At 34.7% G+C, this 19,240-nt stretch overlaps 2 protein-coding genes across 2 annotated transcripts in view; both read left to right on the plus strand.

Moving 5' to 3' along the window:
• The first annotated feature begins 1,593 nt into the window (after positions 1-1,593).
• atp5mj (ATP synthase membrane subunit j) lies at positions 1,594-4,779 on the plus strand. Its single transcript, XM_056480690.1, has 4 exons — positions 1,594-1,700; positions 2,339-2,459; positions 2,755-2,778; positions 4,508-4,779. The coding sequence occupies exons 2-4, from the start codon at positions 2,339-2,341 to the stop codon at positions 4,519-4,521; spliced, it is 159 nt and encodes a 52-aa protein (XP_056336665.1). The 5' UTR covers positions 1,594-1,700; the 3' UTR covers positions 4,522-4,779.
• A 635-nt stretch (positions 4,780-5,414) lies between these two features.
• The window catches only part of ppp1r13bb (protein phosphatase 1, regulatory subunit 13Bb), an 81,034-nt gene continuing 67,208 nt past the window's right edge, over positions 5,415-19,240 (plus strand). Inside the window, 2 exon segments of the mRNA XM_056480689.1 lie at positions 5,415-5,728; positions 6,259-6,344. Coding sequence (XP_056336664.1) covers positions 6,336-6,344 — 9 coding nt within the window. The 5' untranslated portion in view covers positions 5,415-5,728; positions 6,259-6,335.

The raw sequence follows: 19,240 nt of genomic DNA on the forward strand, positions 1-19,240 counted from the left end.
AGGTCTACCAATAATCTTCTGAACTGATTTGTGGATTTCCTTCCAGTATGTCTCAATCCTGTCACAATCCCAGAATACATGCATCACAATACCAACATTGGATTTGAGAAACATTAGGAAATATCTCAAAATTGTAAATCTAGTCTATTATTCTTAAGTAGAACTATTCCTTTGGCTTTATAACCAGTTGTCTTTGTGTCCATTTCTTTCTTTTACAATTAAAATAACAACATTTTCCAGTGTTAGTTGACTGATCAAACTGAAAGCAACTCTCTCTCTCTCTCTCTCTCTCACACACACACACTCACTCACACACACACACACACACACACACACACACACACACACGCACACACACACACACACACACGCACACACACACACACACACACACACACACACACACACATATAAGCACAAACACCCAGAGTGGTCAACCCAGATATCCAGCCCAATCTGTCATATTTTTTTCCAAGTTATATTTGTGGATTACAGAGCAGAGATTAGCCTGAGGGGAGAGGATTGCACCACTGCCTTTGCGAATCAGTGGTTCTTCCTGCATGAACTACCTAAAGCAGCATCACTGATATAATCTGATGTCCTCTGCTTGTCCTTTAGTCATGAAGTAACAGAAATGGGATTTTCCTGTATGGATTGAAAGAGCAGATGATGGGTAATCTGGTAATGAGCGGAGGGCTAATCATAAAGCCTCTGTTTTACAGTGATTTGTACAATTTACTGCTGAATAACTGGGTGTGATGAAGTGAAGTTGGAGGCTGTGATTATTGTGTAATGTTTGTCTCCAAAATGTAAAATGTAAACACTTTTTTCTGTTGTGAATCCTGCAAAATGTATTGTTCTCCTTACATTTCTGATGTTTATTAAATGTCATATAGGAATAAATTTCATCAACATTTGAGTGTTTAAAGTTTGTATTTATTTTTTGGTGTCACACTCTTTGGTTAATTAAGAATTTTCACAAAACAGAAAAGCTGGCACCAAACGCAGATATAGACAGACAAGTAATTAATAATTACTAATAATCATAAGCATATGTATGTAAAAATGTTATATTTTATGTTATAGCCATTCTATGTGAACATATAATACTTACAATCCAACTAGAACTTGTTTACTTGTTTTATTAACGCAATAAAATATTTGTAAGAGTAGTACGATGCTCCTATTTTTTATGGAGCTTAGCCTAAATGTTTTTGTTATTGATGAATAAGATTCAAACTATTCAATGTCTTTTACATAAATTCGCCTCTTAAGTCTTGTCAAAAACAAATATAATAATGATTTAAAATGATTTTTAAAAAAATTAATATTTTCTCTAATAATAATAATCATAATAATCATAATAATAATTATTAGTAGTAGTATTTATTATCTTTTTGCAACTGATTAATAGAAAGAAAATTCAAAATTTTAGTTAGCTACTTTTTATTTACAACAAGAAAAACATTATTATTATTATAAATATGTATTTTGAAACCTTTATATATATACACAGATGAAGAAATAAATCATTTGTTACACAATCTAATATTTGAGAATATCGCGTATGAACTTTTATTTTGGTGACGGGGCTTTTAATTACAAAGCGGAACGTTCAGAGAGCTTCCGTTGTCTCCTCTACTGAGCCAGCGCTGAACAGTGACCTTCTCCGAGTAGTTCAGTGCGCTTACTAACTAAAGGTGAGTACATATCTTTATTATAGATGCTACATGTGTACAACTGCCATATGATAAATTATTACTGCGCATTTAAAGGTAGTTCGCCTTTATTGTGTTACTGATTATTTTACCATAAGTGACTAACGTTAGGCCTTGCAAAGCGCCCTAACGTAAATGAATCAACATGGTCTGTAGTCAATGCTTTATGCCAGTTTGACATTTGAGTGACATACATTTACAATATTGCAAATGTTTTATATTTTCAGAGAGAAATTGTTTACTATAATGTATGATGAATGGATGCGTTGTCGTATTTGCCCTTAAAGTGACGCGTTTTCTGTAAACAGAATTGGGCTTGACTTTAGTTTTTCGTATTTTGACAACGGAATTTGTCTCATTATAACTCCAATACTGTCAAGTATAACAGCTTGAATAAAGTTTAATGTCTTTCCTTTTTCCCACCCGAATTAACTTAGAATGTCCTTGAACGTTTGTGTCACGTTACTCTGGTAATTTTTTAAAATATATGTGCACGTTTTAGATATGACGTATGAAATTATTTAACTATTATTTAATTATTAACATTTTTGAAGTCTTCTAGACATATGTTTATTAATTTTTGTGTTTATTAATTAATTAATTTATTTTTTGTCTTTTAGATGGCAGGTGCATTCAACGTGTGGTGGGCTAAGATGTCGCCATACTACGCCAAGGCAAACCGGGAGATGTTTGTTGGTTTAGGAATCATGGGTTTCTTATACTACAAACTTTCATATGGAGGTAAGAGGACACGTTTCTGAAGCACTTTTTAGTAGTGTGTATATTGACAAAATGGCTTTAATCCTTTACTGAACTGTTTCATTTTATTTATTATGTATTATGTTAAAATTACTATTGATGTGACTAGAAATATGTCTTGTAAGCACTATTTTTTTTTACCATAACATTACCCTTACCGTTGTCATAAGCTATTGCAGTGTATACATAAGGAACTCATGGTGTCATACAAGGCAATACATTTTGTTTTAAGAGTGTGTAAATGTTAAAGTATTAATAGTACATTGCTGTTTTGCAGGAAAGAAGAAAGCAGTTCAGTCAAGTAAGTATTTTTGTTTTTAAATCACACCATTCATATTATTATTATTATTATTATTATTATTATTATTATTATAATAATAATAATAATTTCTATGCAGACTGAGAAAACATTAAAGTTTTTTTTTGTAAAATTGAGAGTAAAAAACGGATAAAGAAAAATTGTCTAAAGCAGGGATTCTAAAGATTATGGTTGGATGATTTTTCAAGGATTTATAGTTGGAAAATGTATTGAACACTGCAGTTTGTCCACAGGAACTTCTGTCAAATCCTAACAATTTAATATTTTAATATGTAGTAAAAATTAAAATGTATCCTTCTACTTTTGGGCAAAATAAATGGGAAATTTACTCCTGATATTAAAATTAAAACTGGAAAGTGAAATAATAATGTATATTTTTTTAAATAATGATTATTATGTCAGGCACATTTTATTGTATAATATTAGATGCAGTTTTAAAGTTAAGTGTTTTGTATTATCAATGTTTTTTTTATTTTGACAGTTTGTCATAAAGATTGAGTTTCAGGGTATACATGATGATGTGATTTTATTTAAAATTTTTGGTAGTAAAATAAAGTTTCACTCAGCAGAATTTCCTTTGTTCTTGTCCTGATGGAATGAGATGGCAGATAACGAAAACTTCATGTTCCATATGGATAAAGTCGTATTTGTTTGTTTGCAAAAACAACTACAATTCTAAATCGACAAAAACAAAGTAATTTACGTTCTGACTGTTATTTGCCGCGGTCTCGTTTTTTTTCTATGTGTTATAATTTAAATGATTCATTGATAATCATATTGAATGAATGAATGATTCAGTGTTTTGCTCAGACGTATTTTATTACTTTTGATTCTATGATTTTTGAAGAATCTTTTTAAACAAATCATTCAGTGACAGGTTTTTATGGTTTCTTGTCGCCACCTATTGGCTGTAATTGCTGGAAGCTTCTGCATGAAATCCAAATTTCAAGTGGTACTTTCTTTTGCATGTTCACATTATTAGCCTTAAGATTAACAAATTAACTCACTGAAAAAATGTTAATCATTTGGTACTTTTTAATTAAAATCTTACCATTTGCTGACACTTGTAAACATTTGCTAATTTGTTAGGTGAAATATGTTTATCCACACCCTTCATACTGTTAATTGGCTTTAAGTGAATGATGAGAAGAGCGCAAAAATAAAGCCCCGCCCCCTACTCAATATACTTTTTCAGTTGTAAATGGGTCACACAAATGTAATAAGACTGTAGTAATGTCTGGTTTATGCAGACTTTAATATGAAGGGTCAAGTTGCTTTCAAACTGTATTTTGATGGCAACTGTAGGTATCCATGTTTGTCTTCCAATTATAAACCTTAATTCCAGCATTTCTGTTAAATGTTCAATGTTATAAAACATTAATATTTATATTGATGATAAGGTTTGAAAAGTCTACATACAAACTATTCTGTGTATCATTTACTGTTCTCTCTGGATCAACCTCAGCATTAAATAGTCTTTTTGTGGATTAATATTTTAACATAGTAAATTACATTTCTGTGATTTGGATCCATGATTCCATTCATTTATTTTGCATCAAGGAAATCATAGGGCCCTAAATTATTTTGTGCACCCTCTAGCTTTGGGGCTTGGAGTCCACTTTGAGAGCCCTTGGTCTAATATGATGAGGAATGCTAATTTATGGGACATGTGATTCACACATTCACTAACATGAATTTTCCCTTCATACAGAGCCAGCACATTGATCGGACCACCGGAGCATCATTCCCCGAATCCCCATCACCTCTCTGTACATCTTCCCCTGAAGAACTTCCCCTGGATATCTGTATTTTATTTCATGGAAACAATAAAATGCTTGAATTGGATCCACCCTATGGACAATACACTGCTTTTGTAGTCTTTCCACTCCCTCTTGCAGGAAATTTGTATCGGCAAATGTGCAGCTGCTTGATTGCTAACTTATGAAAATAAACCATTAAAGATGTCCTGCCAAAATCTTTTAATGGGCTTTAGTTATTGAGTAACAGTTACATTAAACATAAATGTTTAGCTTACGTTAAATTCTCACTGAAAATGTCTGTGGCATGAATATTTGCATGCAATGTTTTATAATACACTTTTTGTTTAGTAGATAATCATGTAATTCTTAACTGAGTTGAGAAATTAATTCTTAAAAGAATGATTAATTCTTAAATGTAATAATTTTGTAGTAGATAATAATGTAATTCTTGTTGTTGATCAGTAGTGGGCGTTTAAGCACTATCCAGCACATCAGATTTGTGAGAGAAAAAAAAATCTGTATTGTATCTTCAGTTACAAATCAAAAATTTGTTTAACCTAAAAAAGATAACTGTAGACATACTATTTAAAGTTGTACGTTACGCGTTGTATTTTGATGAGGAAACTTGTCTAGATATTGAACGTCTGCAAAATAAATCCCACGGTTCTTTGAGATTAAAGATTAAACACCTGCGAGTAGCAGCACTTTCATTCACTTTCAAGTGAACTAACAACTAATGTGTCTGGTCAAGCTATGGGCGTATCATGTCCTTTTCATTTTCACCCCTTAGAGATTTTAGTGACTAAACAAACAAACATCCATAAGTCACTCCACATTCCTGTCATTCTTGGTCTGCGTGTGCAATCATTTAACACAAGAGCGCGAGCTCAGCCAGTTCAGGGCAGTGTTGCTAGACTTATACTGCGTTTTGTTTTAATTCTCTAACTAATATCACGCCAATAACTGACTGCAGTCGGAGGAATACGCCTGTTCTGATTTGGTTTCCACCCATTCGCTTCACGTATCGCAGCGTTTTCACCTGGCTTCGGCTAGCAGGCTAACTTGTTTAGCCATCTCGCGAGTTAATCGATACTCGGCTGCTTTCAGGATACGAGGAACACCTCATGCACATCATTTTCTGAACGATTATGGCACACGTCTACACCTGACACGTAAGTATAATGTAATTTTACCCACTGTAGCTGTACATTTTCAGTGTTTGTTAACATGAACTGCACATCGGGATGTTTTTAGTCGTGCTAGCTGGCTAACAGATGTGGAGAACTGTAATACAAACAGGGCGAAAAGAGGAAAACAATGTTTACTAAATATATTTAAGACAACATTGTTGAATTGAACGTTTTGTTTCGAATCATTAAATGTGAGACATTTAGTATGAGGAGTGAATGAGTTACGGGCTCTCAGCGGGTGTGTAAAACATCCAAACATCTGCCATTTCAATACACACACACTCAGCTGATTATCCAGTTAAGCGAGTTTTAAAGCGTCTCTTTAATTTTTCCTAGTCAAATGAAGGAGATTAAAGCTATCGTTAACCGGTTGCTTGTCGCAATGAAGCGTTTAATTGGTGTGAAATGGCACGATGCACGGAGTCGTGGCCTGTTTGGCCTTTGTTTATCAGTGCTGTGGACATTCATGTGTCAGTGATGCTGCAAGTCAAGTTGTTTTTAATCCCATACAGAGGGCTGTGATCTCGGTAGGATGTTTTGAAAGGCAAAGCGAAGCTGAAGACCAGATGTTCCTCTGACAAAAGTAAAGATGATGCCTGTGAGTATATCACGCTCCTCATATCAGCAATGCAGTTTTGTTTACATGCATGATAGGCGAACATTTGTGAGCCTCCATCACTGTATCAGCTGTTTTATTTACGGTCTCTTTTAAACAACTCAGTCCATTGTGGAAAGTATGTACAGTATGTTAGTTCATACACACTAGTGCGAATGTGAAGGTCCTCGTTCAGATGTATTGTGGGCTGCCTAGATCCTTGCCAGCCTGCCAGGGGATCCATAATGGGATACATTTTGAAAGCTGTTAATGGGCTGTGGATGGGAATATCCTCAGTACAGGAGTGTTATCTGTGCCTCATGTTGGGTTGTTTAAACTTCACTGATAATCTAGCTTTTTAAAGAGGCAAATAGTGATTTCTCATACAGAACTGTTTAAAAATAGATGTTTTTTATTGTGTGACAAGTCTTTTGTCCATGCACTGTTGAGGAACTCCATGTGCTAATGGAAGCTATTAGTTTTATGATGCTGATGCGCTGTTGCTCGTTAAAGAGAATCTATTTTGCACCCGAGTGCCTTTATAGTTTCAGTAATGCTAAATCATTATTGGCAGTTTATGCCCCTCCCTCTATGTTCAAAGGGTCTCAAGACTGGAGTAGATATGTTGGTTGGCAGCACTGAAAACAAATGCTGTACTTCATGTTTATTTATTATGGTCTTTATTTTTATTTGTAGGAGCTAAAAGGATCTTCACTAATGTGAAGCTCGTCTTTATTATCTGTTATTAATATTCAACATTCAATATGCAATTGTAATCTTTCTTTTCTGTTTTGTGCTTTATACAGTGCTCAGCATATATGGTACAGCCCCCCCTCCCCCTAAATCTCTCATTTAAATTAATAATGTCTATAGGAAGCTTTACAATATTATATTTGTGCATAGACATTAGTTTAGTCAGTACTGAAGCCAAATCTGGAGCTTATCTAACAAAATAACTTAGAATAATGGCCCAAAATTTTGTAACCCAAATTTATATGTTAGGGAAAAAATGTTAAATAAAATTGTCAAAAATCAAGAGTAACAAAAAATCAATAATTTTGTTGGAGTGTTGCAGTTTGTAATTTGTTTTGCAATATTTTACTTTAAGTTAAATGTATTATCTTTCCATTTCTTAAGATGTTCCGTGACTAAAATATTATTTTAATAAACATATCTGTTTAATAAATCTGTTTTGTTTAAATGCACTAATATATACTACCCATATTCACTGAGAAATGGATCAAAATATTTATTTTCAAAATGGGCTGTACTCAATTATGCTGAGCACTGTATATACTGTATATATTCTTTGCCAAACATCTGTGGGTTGTCACAACCTTTTAAGACCTGTCAGGTGAGTAACTGAGATTACACATTAACTTTAGTTCTTTAAACATTAACCTTGAGCTCATTAAACCCACATGCTTTTACATTTATCAGCAAAGTGGTATTTTAGCCAGTTTACCACCTTTTCTGCAGGTGTGAATCATCAAAGTAATTATCAGTGGATCACAGTCATTATTTCTAGGAGTTGGAAGATTGTATGTCCACGCACATGTCACAAGTGAGTTTATGTGAAAATCATTCAGAATCAGTGATCTATAACAAGATTTTATGACCTGGCAAATTCTGAATCTATCGCATGAAATTCCACCCCAAAAAAATGGACAGTGGTAACATAGCCTTCAGAGCTTGCCCCTCTCTATTTCTCTCTCTCATAAAACAGCTATTGTACATCTATTATACAAGCTGAGAATGTTTGCTACACACAATATAGATGGTGTTATTTAGCAGCAGTAAACAAGTACACATAATCATCCTGTATGTGTGAATTATAAAGCTTTGTCTGCTGTTGCCCATTTTTCTGATGACCCTGTCAGGCAGCGTTTGCTGTTCAGTGAGTTTATCCTCCTGATTGATCAGTTTAAAGAAATATATCGACAGATCGGCACATTCAATTTCACGTATCTCACAGATTCAAGCTGAACTTTTCCTCAACTTTTTTGACATGTTTAAATAAAAATCAGTTTTGAGCCACTTTGCTTATAAGTTCTTCTTGTTACACAGCAAGCAATTTAGCTCATACTACAGGAAAAATGTTACAGTTTATGCCTGCCTTTATCTAAAATGGAGATGCCCAAACTGGGGCCCATGGGCCAAAGTTGGCCGTTGGTAACCTTTGAATTGGTCCACCATTCCATCTGAGAAGAGAGGGAGAATGAGGGAAATGGTTTAGATTTTGTCGTTTCAAATTTAATGCAACCCTTTGTTTGTTTTAAGCTTTGTTTGTTAGTTAAAAGCTAACTGAAATTAACTGCTTTAATTAAATGGTGCAAATTCATCAGAATTAGTTTAAATCTATATACTGTCACCTGACAATGCAGAGACAGCAAATCAAGTCAAAGGCAGTCTCTGCTTGACTAGTGTATTCAGTGTAGAACTCCACTGTGTTATAAATGTGATTGTTTGGTTTTATTGCAATAAGTTATGATTTAAATAGTTATACTGCATTAGCTTATATGATATAAAGTGATGTTTATATTTATTTAGAAATATTATGAAATAAATGAGGAAATTACCCATGAAAACTTTAATGTAATATAGTTTGGTATATTTACCTTTGGCCTATGGCTCTCAATAATATTTGGTTTTTGGCCTTAACCTAAAAGTTTTAGCACCTCTGATTTCTCATGGTGTTTAGGTGCCAGTTAAATTTGTGAGCCCTCACACATCCCTTTTTTTAATCTACTGAACATCAGCATACTTGTTGTGTTATGAAATATATGCACATTTTTACATCTTCCTCCCTGATATGGCCAGTTCCCAAACAGAATGTTCCTCTGTAGCAAGAACAGATTTCTAGGCATGATTACAGTCCTTCAGTGACAGCTTGATAAAATCCTGTTATGCTGAAGGATAGAAGGAATCTAATTGGTTGCAAGTAGTAGTAGTTCATGCAGACAGGAAAATCATCCCATAATTACTCCGAAGCCATTCTAGGTATATGCCGATAAATGACAATTTATCATCTTAACAAAATAATGTGGAGTATCTAATGTTAGTGTTTTCAAAAGTTCACACTTAGCTAACGCTTGATACCGATTGCAGGTTTTTAGCACTTCATTGCTTACTGATTGCTGATTGAGATCATTGAGCCTGCAGCTCCCTCCTGGTTTGTTAGTATTGACCTTATTCTTAAATGTGGAAGTGTGCTTGTTTTTGCGATTTTGTTTTAGTACTTCCGATTCAGTTGTCTATGGGAGAAATAACTTGGAATATTTAACATCAGAAAATGGTCAAACTACTTACTCTACAAACAAGTGTGCTCATAACAATACAGACAAAGCAGAATAATATAATAATAAAATATCAATTTGCAACATCAAGCAGCGTAACAAGCTGTTTTTAACGTCTAAAAGTGAATGAGACCGTAATTCTCGAGCCAAAAACATTCCAATCTCTGCGCTTACTAGGGGTGTCAAAATTAATTGTTTTTTTGGTGCACCGTGATGCAGACGTGGACCATTTGGTAACCGGTTTTTATGTACTGATGTCATTTATCTCGTATGCGCTATGTCGCCGTAGCGCAAGTATTTACAACGCTCCAACTACTTAACGCAGAAACTGCACAATTTCACTGCGTGTGCCTCTTGGCTGTTACTGCGATACTCGTGGATAGAGGTCAGCCGACCAGATTTCTTGCTCGCGGTAATAAATTTCCGAATAAAACGTGGGAGCAGTCGGTAACTCTGGTGTAATTTGAATGGGAGCGGGCGGACTAATAATATCGCTCCTGAGCATATACGCTCCTGTGTGTGTGAATGAGAGAGAGCATGATGCTGTGTCTCGCGTTTGGTGCTGTACATGTTTGTATGTATGTAAATGAGAGCGTGATGCTGTGTGTCGCTTGCTTGGTGCTATGTGTGTGTGTGTGTTTATACAGACAGCTTGTTATAGCCCCTCGCCTCGCTCAAATATAAAACTGTGTATGGAAAGCATCGTCAATGCACCGAGATATCGAATTGAACTGAATCGATGGCATGATAATCATAACCGAACGAACTGTGAGACCAGTGTAGCTTCACACCAATAGCGCCCACTAGTACATGGAGAATAAGGTCAATAGAAAGGAGTCCAAGATCCGGTTGGCCTTAGAATAGGAGGGAAAGAGGGGGAGATGGGGTGGATGGGGGGGATTCTTCAAAAATGAAAATAAGGGAGGCAAGGAAAACACGCTATTTATGTAGGCTTGAATTCGTCTGATTAGTCTATAGTTTGATTGTTGATGTGAGACTAGCCATGGTCAATCATAGCCCGTGGTCCTTAGTTAATGAAACTTCACTTAAATTACCCAATTGAACAAGCCAGTTGTTAGAGTATGTCGATGTTGTTGTTGTGTTAACTAAATTGCGAGTTGCCATGTAGGTATCACCCATTCATTTTCTGCTATTTGATTCAAGCTATAGCTGTTGAAAGCATGTTTGGATCCGCAGCAGCAGCTTTCAAACAAAGGATGTTAGGTTGAGTTTCCTGCATGCTGAAGCCCCCCACACCTTCTCCCAATGCTGATGTTGGCATTGTTTAATTGTAGCTAGAGCCGCTTAAGCTGCCTGTGCTGCAGTTGGCTGACAGCCATGGAAACAGCCGAGCGAGGGGTAAACGGCACACTCTCAGCAGGGTGTGGCTGAGTTCAGCATAAGGTTAAAGCTGTACATTGAATTATGGCCTTATATTTTGCGACTGTACTTTTTATCTCATTTACTCTTTGTATGTAAAACCCTCTAGATTGCATCTCTGAGGCTGAACAGGTAAACAAATACCTGCTCTACAGAAGGAGTGATGATGACCGGCTTGTATATAGTGGTTTTATCCCTCAGTCTGCTGAAATAAGCTATAAGAAAGTCAGCTGCAGTCTGCATCTGTATACAGGAGGACTCTCAGTTTAAGAGTGTGATGAAGAGCCTACATGCCATTTGGAACACAAGAGACATCCTCCATGACCTAGATTGCTCTATCATGCTGGGGTATGCAGATGCATGATGGGTAATGCCTACATATGTACTGCCTAGTGGCTATTTGTATCTAGAGAACTAGAGCAACGTCTAAGCCAAAGAATCTTGAGTAGACGAGAAGATCTAAGAGCATACTTCATCAAACCGCACCTGAGGTCAAAGACATACAGGCTCAAGAGACACGTCCCCAAACGCTCTGGTGTGGTGTATGCAATGATAAAGCTCTTTATTTGTTTGTCGTTTATTGAAGAGCACCCTGCTGTAGCGGTGTGTTGGAAACAGGGTCTCCAATTCATTTGTAAACCTGCATTATGGTCCCTATAGACTGGCAGGCGGAGTGCTTGTTGGCCTTGTGGATAAGCGATGAGTTTGTTTACTCTCTTTGCCTGCCACACCAGTTAATAACTCCTGTGGGTAAATTTAGCCGCTCTGATACATCGTGCTAGATGTTAATAAAGCTATATAGCAAACACTCACAGCAGCGCTGGTGTTTAGTGCGATGATATAGGGGTTGGTTGAAAGAGCTTTAGAGAGAGAGAGAGGACAGATAAATAGTGCAATTTTGTACACTTAAGTCTTTGTTTTCAATTAGGGGTGTATGATAATAGAAAATCTGTGTAGCGCTGGGTGATGTGGCCAAAATATTATTAATTTGAAATGTTTTATATCTGTTGATATTTAATTATCACATAAAATTTGTAAAGGGCATATTTTCGCTCCAAAATGAAAGCTACTAGACTGTTAACTAGTAATTTAAACACTTTTCTTGTCACAGAATACCCCAAATGATGCATTTGTCATGTTCTGTGACAAGAAAAGTGTGGTTCATCCTGAAGTGTGTTGAAAAATATTTAGAAAGCTTGAGTTGAGTAAACTTAGAATCTTTTGACAGACTCTTTCCTTTACTAAACATCTTAACAGAGAACTTAATTTCTTAGTTCCTGCATATTCTAAAGGCAGATGCATAAAAATGTATCTAACTTTCAAATAACATCTGTTAAAAAAAATTTATTTAATTATTCAGATTCTGAATATTCAGAAAATTTTATTAAAATATTGGATGGAGTAGCTCCTCCTAAGGTGGCTCAGTGGATTCAGAGACTTAAATAGTAGAATGGAAGAAATGACTTTGTCTACAAAGGTTTTTCTGGAGAAACGTATTACAAAATATTTAGATATGTACATTTAGAGGTTATTTAACCTATCACCAATGTAATTTGAGGTAAAAATGTAATACAATGTAACTTGATGTACAAATTTATCCCCTGTAAAGAATTTATGATGGCAGTTCTCTTCAAACATTTTTGCTTATTATTTTTTTGCATTCTCTCATCTGTAAGGCGTTAAATTGTTGGGGAAGGGGTTGTTCTGTAAAAGAAAATTTGAAAAATCATAAGTTTAAAAAAATTATTAAAAAACATTTAAAATAAACATTGTGGAAAAGTATGTTTTTGCCACTGTTGTGTAGTAATAGCACACAGATTATAAATAAAAAAAAATAAATAAAAAGCTTAGCTATAAATAGCACACCTAACAAATAATAATCTCAGTTGTCATTATAAGCTAAATCCTTAATGTATTAAGATGTCTTTTTTTTTTTTTTTAACATCGCACTCCGCTATTGTAAATAGAATATATGTGTATGACTGAACATTAAAGGTTGTAATGGACGTGATTGGGAAGGTATTAGTTTGTTATTGCAGATATATGGTGCATATTATTGCATAATCATCAGTAACGATAAAATCCTCATGTCACCCTCAATTATACACTCAGTTATACTCTATTAGATATGATGTCCAAACATCCTTTTTAATGAGGTTATTTCCTTATTAGAGAATTAGGTAACCAACAGTCTGAAATGAATTCTAGATTTAATTGAAATAGTTAATTTATGTATTTGGAAAATAATTTGGTATTAATATTTTAAAAGTTAGTCTTTTTTCCCCCTAGCCTTTCTAACAAATTTCCATGGCTTTAATTATAATGTAATTAAATTAAGAGCTGTGTTTGTAAAGGCTTGCTTTATTTTGGTCATTTGTAGCACTGAGCTCCCCACCAGGATGAGGAATTAATGAAAATACAGCAGACTGAGGAGTGTGTGGGTATTTGGAAGACAGCTCATTATTGCTCAGCTATTTTCAATGATGTTTTTCTCTCTCTTTTTGTTTCTGTGCTGTTGTTTTTAGCATATTTTACTTTGCTTCTATTATTGATTATTTCTAAACAATGGAGACAAAGCTGAAGCCTCTTTGACCTTCTTTGACCATTTTTCTTATGAAATGTTACATGGTGTAATCTTAAAAGACTGAAATATTATATAAGCACCTACAGACTTTCAAACCATATATTTATTATTTGAGTAAACAAGATATTGATAACACCACAAAAAAATCATAATTAGTTATTAAAATGTATTATTTTAAAAGGAACCTTATGCAGAAATCACTTTAAGTTGTCTAAACACTGTTGTGTGGCAATATTGGGTGAATATAGCCAACCTCATAATTGATTCATTCTATTTTTCATAATCACACTTCATAAAAACAGTCTGCAGAAACACTTTAATTGACATTCTGTTCTTTGAGGTGGAAAGCCCCACCTATTAGTGATGATCTCTCCTTCATTAGCATAAACAGCCCTGAGTGAGAAGCAGTCATTGGAGTTTTTACACCAAACCTGCTGAAGATAATGCCAGCGATTTAAGAGGCAAATTTTTTAGAAAAGAGGGAACGATCTCATTTGAATTTAAAGTTACAGTCACCAACATGGCATAATTTGGATTAAAGCCTAAAAGGGGCACTTTCAAATAGTTATAGAACATTATTTGTGTGGTATTTTGAGCTGAAACTTCCCATACACACTCTAGGGACATCAGAGACTTAGTTTAAATCTTGTAAAAAGGAGCAAAAAAGGTTCCCTTTAATGCCAAAATGATGTTTCAAATAATAATAATATTATATTATAACAACAACAACAACAACCACAACAACAACAATAATAGTAAATTTTATTTATATTGCGCTTTCCTCAGACTCAAAGCGTTAACAAGAGCATCAATAATCTTAAGAAACATAATAATCAGTGGTGTGTAATGTTTGTTAATGTTATGCAGCAGAACAAACATAACATCCCAACATGTTGCTTAAAAATTTAAAACTGCAAGCGGCAACAGAACAAACGTTCAATAAATCTGGAGTTAATTTTTTTTTTCCTGAAGTGACAGCCTTGTTGTCCACAGACAAAGCTCTGCTGAAACCACTGTGCCTGTTCGGCTAGATAGCGTTTCTGTTTGGAGAGAGATTCATAATGTGTCGTCTCAGTGCTGTGCTTGCTATGAATTCACAGCATTGGACCGATCCACAGCTGTTCAATCTGCCGTCCTGCTTTGTGGGTCTCTGCATGTGTGTGTGTGTGTATGCACATGTCCTGGTTTTGTGTTTACTGGGGGTTTGACATCTAATCTGGAGTGTTCACACAGTAGGTGTCTGCTTTAATTAGGCTGTATTGATCGTGATGGTGGTCCTGTCCCTCTGCATTCTCTTTCACTGCTTTCAAATGCAGCTGTTCAATTTCTTTAAAGGTTGTTCCAAAAAGTTCCAAGCTGCAAAATTTATTTTGGGTCATTTAAAGTGATCACATTTACATTTTGGTATTCATGTTGCCTGGAAGTTACAGAATCAGGGGGTTTAAAGGGGTGGTGAACTGAGAAATCAAAATTAGTTGAATCTTTTGATATGAAAGAGTTCGGTGGACTATAAAAGCATCCTTTAAGTTTCAGATGTCAAAACTTTTTTGTTATTCTGAAAACACCTTCTATTGAAGCATATCTGCCAAAATGACTAATTGAGCGCTGGGACACTTTATTAAGGACTAGCTGAACTACGCCTCTATATAGATGACCAACATCTGCTTCAACATTACTATGTTTCGCTCCACCCACCGATTCACACTGCAAAAGTTAAATGATGACATGTAGCAGTTAAAATTAACGGCTGATTTCATGTATCTGACTGCTTGTATTTGATGATACAATTGTATACATGCGTAGGCCTGTCACTATCTATTTTTTGTTGTATGAAATATTGCACCAAAAATATATTGCGATGAGTAATATTATTGTCATCGTAAGACCATTTTATGCCACTTATTATATAATGCCGGAATGGCAATATAATATCATCAGAATGTAAGTACACTCTTCCAAAGAACACAATATTTTATTCGTAAAAATATTTAATTTAATTATAGTCAGTTCAACAATTTATTAATTAGGCATTGGAATCAGAATTTGAAAACGCATATCCTAAATAAATAATAAATAAAGTGCAAGATAAAAAGTAACAGGCTGCGATATTTGGTAAAAGATCTATTCTCAGTTGTTAGACACCCACATGAAAATATACTAAAGTAATTTATAGTAAATACTATAGTATTTTTGACACTATACCAATAGAGATGATGTAAAATTATGTAAAAAATGTTGCTAGAATAGTTTTTTTTTATGTATGGGTGATATCTATTGCATCATGAAAAATGATTGAGGCCATGTCCATATGTTGTGTGATAAGTCGATATATTGATTATTGTGACAGGCCTAGATGTGGATTTAAAATTGAAAATTGAGGATGCGTTAAAGGATTTTGCAAAAAAAAAAAAAGATTTTGCAGCTAAAATGAAAATTGTGTTTTTTTTGTTGTTTTTGTTTGCTGTAATAATATATACACACATTTACATATAATTTATTACTCATTTCATTATTCATTATTAACTAGAGCCTTTGCACATAAGACTTGTTGGCAGATGGAGCACAGTGGCATGGGGGAATTTGAACAATGTTCTGACTGCCCAAAAATAAGTGGAAAACTTGCTGCAATTTTTAAAAAATTGTGAGATCCAAATTTTTTATTCGATATTTGCTTGATTTTATGCATTCAGTTCTGCAATCACAATATTGTGAAATCCTTTAGGTTCTGTGAAATGAACCAAATCAGTGACATGCACTACCTGACTAAAGTCTTGTCCTGATCCCAGTTGTGAGAGCAACAAATAGTAACTTGACTTCTAGTTGATCATTTGGAAAAGTTGTTGAACTGCATCTCAATAATCACAAATACTGCAGAAGACATATTGGAACTCGCATGGACCCAAGATTCTCACTGAAATCAGTCAAGTTTGGGGAAGGGAAACATCAATTTTTAGGGTTTAGGGTTGCATTCAGTATGGGGGCATGCGAGAGATCTGCAGAGAGGATGGCAACATTAACAACCTGAGGTATCAAGACATTTGTGCTACCCATTACGTTACAAACCACATGAGAGGGCAAATTCTTCAGCAGGATAGTGCTTCTCCTCATACTTCAGCCTCCACATCAAAGTTCCTAAAAGCAAAAAAGGTCAAAGTGCTCCAGGATCGGCCAGCCCAGTGACCAGACATGAACATTATTGAGCTTGTCTGGGGTAAGATGAAGGAGGAGGCATTGAAGATGAATCCAAATAATCCTGATGAACTCTGGGAGACCTGCAAGAACGCTTTCTTTACCATTCCAGATTTACTTTATAAATAAGTTATTTGAGTCATTGCAGAGATGTATGGATGCAGTCCTCCAAGCTCATGGGAGTCATACACAATATTAATTCTTTTTCCACTGCACCATCGCTTTATATTCTATACTGTTCATTATCTCTGTTAAGTGACAAGAGTTTTGTCTAAGCAAAGACAGGTCTTACTGTCCTACAGTATAAAATAAACAGAAAAGCAGTTAATCACTCTTTTAATGTTTCATCTCAGCCAAATCACAAATATTTCCTTTTTGAAATTGTGATGATATGTCCTAGCAAAATCATTAAATGACATTGATATACATTCTGTGTCTTGCTGAATCCTGCCTACTTAGGTTTTTGTTGACTCATTCTTTTGGGATAAAAAGATGTTCTGCTAAACAGAGGAATCGTCCTCAACCAGTCAGCTTTTATGTAAGCGGCACGTGAATGCGCTGTCAGAAAAGCGAGGTTACGGTTGATGGCGGGTTGCCCCTGTAGCTCTGCAATGGCATCGGTGTCAGTAGAGATCGGGCCCTTCTCATCTTGTCTCATCCTCTCTTTGCGTGTGACTCAGGCAGCCAATGAAGACCAGTGTAGTGAGCTGCTAACACGCTGTTGTTGGGGCACTTTGAAGCAGATGCGACCACATCTTCCTCTCCCTCTCGTGGCTATACATTTTCACTTTAGTTTTTGAAAGACACATTTGAGCTAAGAACATAATCGATACACGCAGAGGCATGTATTGTATAAAGCCGTGCACTTACACAAATGTCGTGACTTTTGAAATCACTTTCAGTTGAGTCTTTCTTCCTATAAGTTGACTAGAAGTATTTGTGCTAATGCGGATTTAGCCTCTCCTGTTTTTAATAGTGTTACTGCGTAAAGAAAAATGATACAAAACAAAGACAAAAATGCAAAAATCAGTCCAAAGCCCTCGAAAAATGTGGAAAAAAATTAAAAAGCCTTTATTCACATGGCTATTCTTTAAAAAGCCCACGTGTTTCGACAGTGTTACCTAGGGTATCCATCAGTTATCTTGATGAAGGCAGCTCTCTGCCGAAACGTGTAGGTTTTTTTAAGATTAGCCATGTAAAGAAAGGCTTTTGAATATTTTTTTCCCACATTTTTTCGAGTGCCTTGGGCAAATTTTTGCTGTTTATTCTGGTGAATCCTTTGTCCAAAAAGCACCGATACATTATTCAAGTTACCCCTGAGCACTTTTTGTTTAATTTTAGATTTTTAAAGACAAAAATGCTTTTTAATTTCAGCTTTTGTAAGAATAATGTAATTTATTATCATTTTTTCTTTATTTAATTAAAGTTAAATGCAAGACATTATTTCTGCCTTCACCCCATCAAAGTGCTCTTATTATTTATTTATTATTATTTTTTCATTTTTAAATCAATTTGCTTAGTATCTCAGATTTTAATGTGTTATTTGGTATTATTCTCATGCTATTACAATTTTGTGTTTTGTGTGCTATTATAATATATAAATATAAGAAGTAGTGTTGCACGATATTGGAAGACTCTGACATTCCAATGTTTTGTTTTGCTACAATATACAGTTGAAGTCTGAATTATTAGCCTCCATGATCCCCCCCCCCAATTTCTGTTTAACGGAGAGAAAAAATTTTTCAACACATTTCTAAACATAATAGTCTTAATAACTCATTTCTAATAACTGATTTCTTTTATCTTTGCCATGATGACAGTTAATAATATTTGACTAGATATATTTTAAGACACTTCTACACAGCCTAAGGTGACATTTAAAGGCTTAACTAGGTTAATTAGGTTAACTAGGCAGGTTAGAGTAATTAGGCAAATAATTGTACAATAATAGTTTGGTCTGTAGACTGTGGAAAAAATATATAGCTAAAGGAGCTAATAATTTGACCTTAAAATATAAAAAAAAAAAATTAAAAGTACTTTTATTCTAGCCAAAATAAAATAAATAATTATCGGACATAGAAAAAAAAAATTCAGACATACTGTGAAAATTTCCTTGCTCTGTTAAACATCATTTGGGAAATATTTGAAAAAGAAAAAAATCAAAGGGGGCTAATAATTCTGACTTCAACTGTATTTTGCGATATAAATATAATTTCAGCAGATGATTTGAGCTTTATTTGGAAAGATCTCATTCATTTAGATCGACTGGGGTGATCAAGCCTTTTTCTACACAGTGCATCTGCTTAATAAATAATAAAATACAAGCATAAAAATACGACAGAGCAAAGATAAAAGTGACATCAACAGCACTTTATAGTTTTCTGGGAATTATGTGGTCATCATTGTATAAACATTTTTATGAAATAATATTTTTATCTAATCCTGTGATG

This window comes from Danio aesculapii, chromosome 20 (genome assembly GCF_903798145.1).
Source record: "Danio aesculapii chromosome 20, fDanAes4.1, whole genome shotgun sequence".
In the NCBI taxonomy this organism is placed as follows: domain Eukaryota; kingdom Metazoa; phylum Chordata; class Actinopteri; order Cypriniformes; family Danionidae; genus Danio; species Danio aesculapii.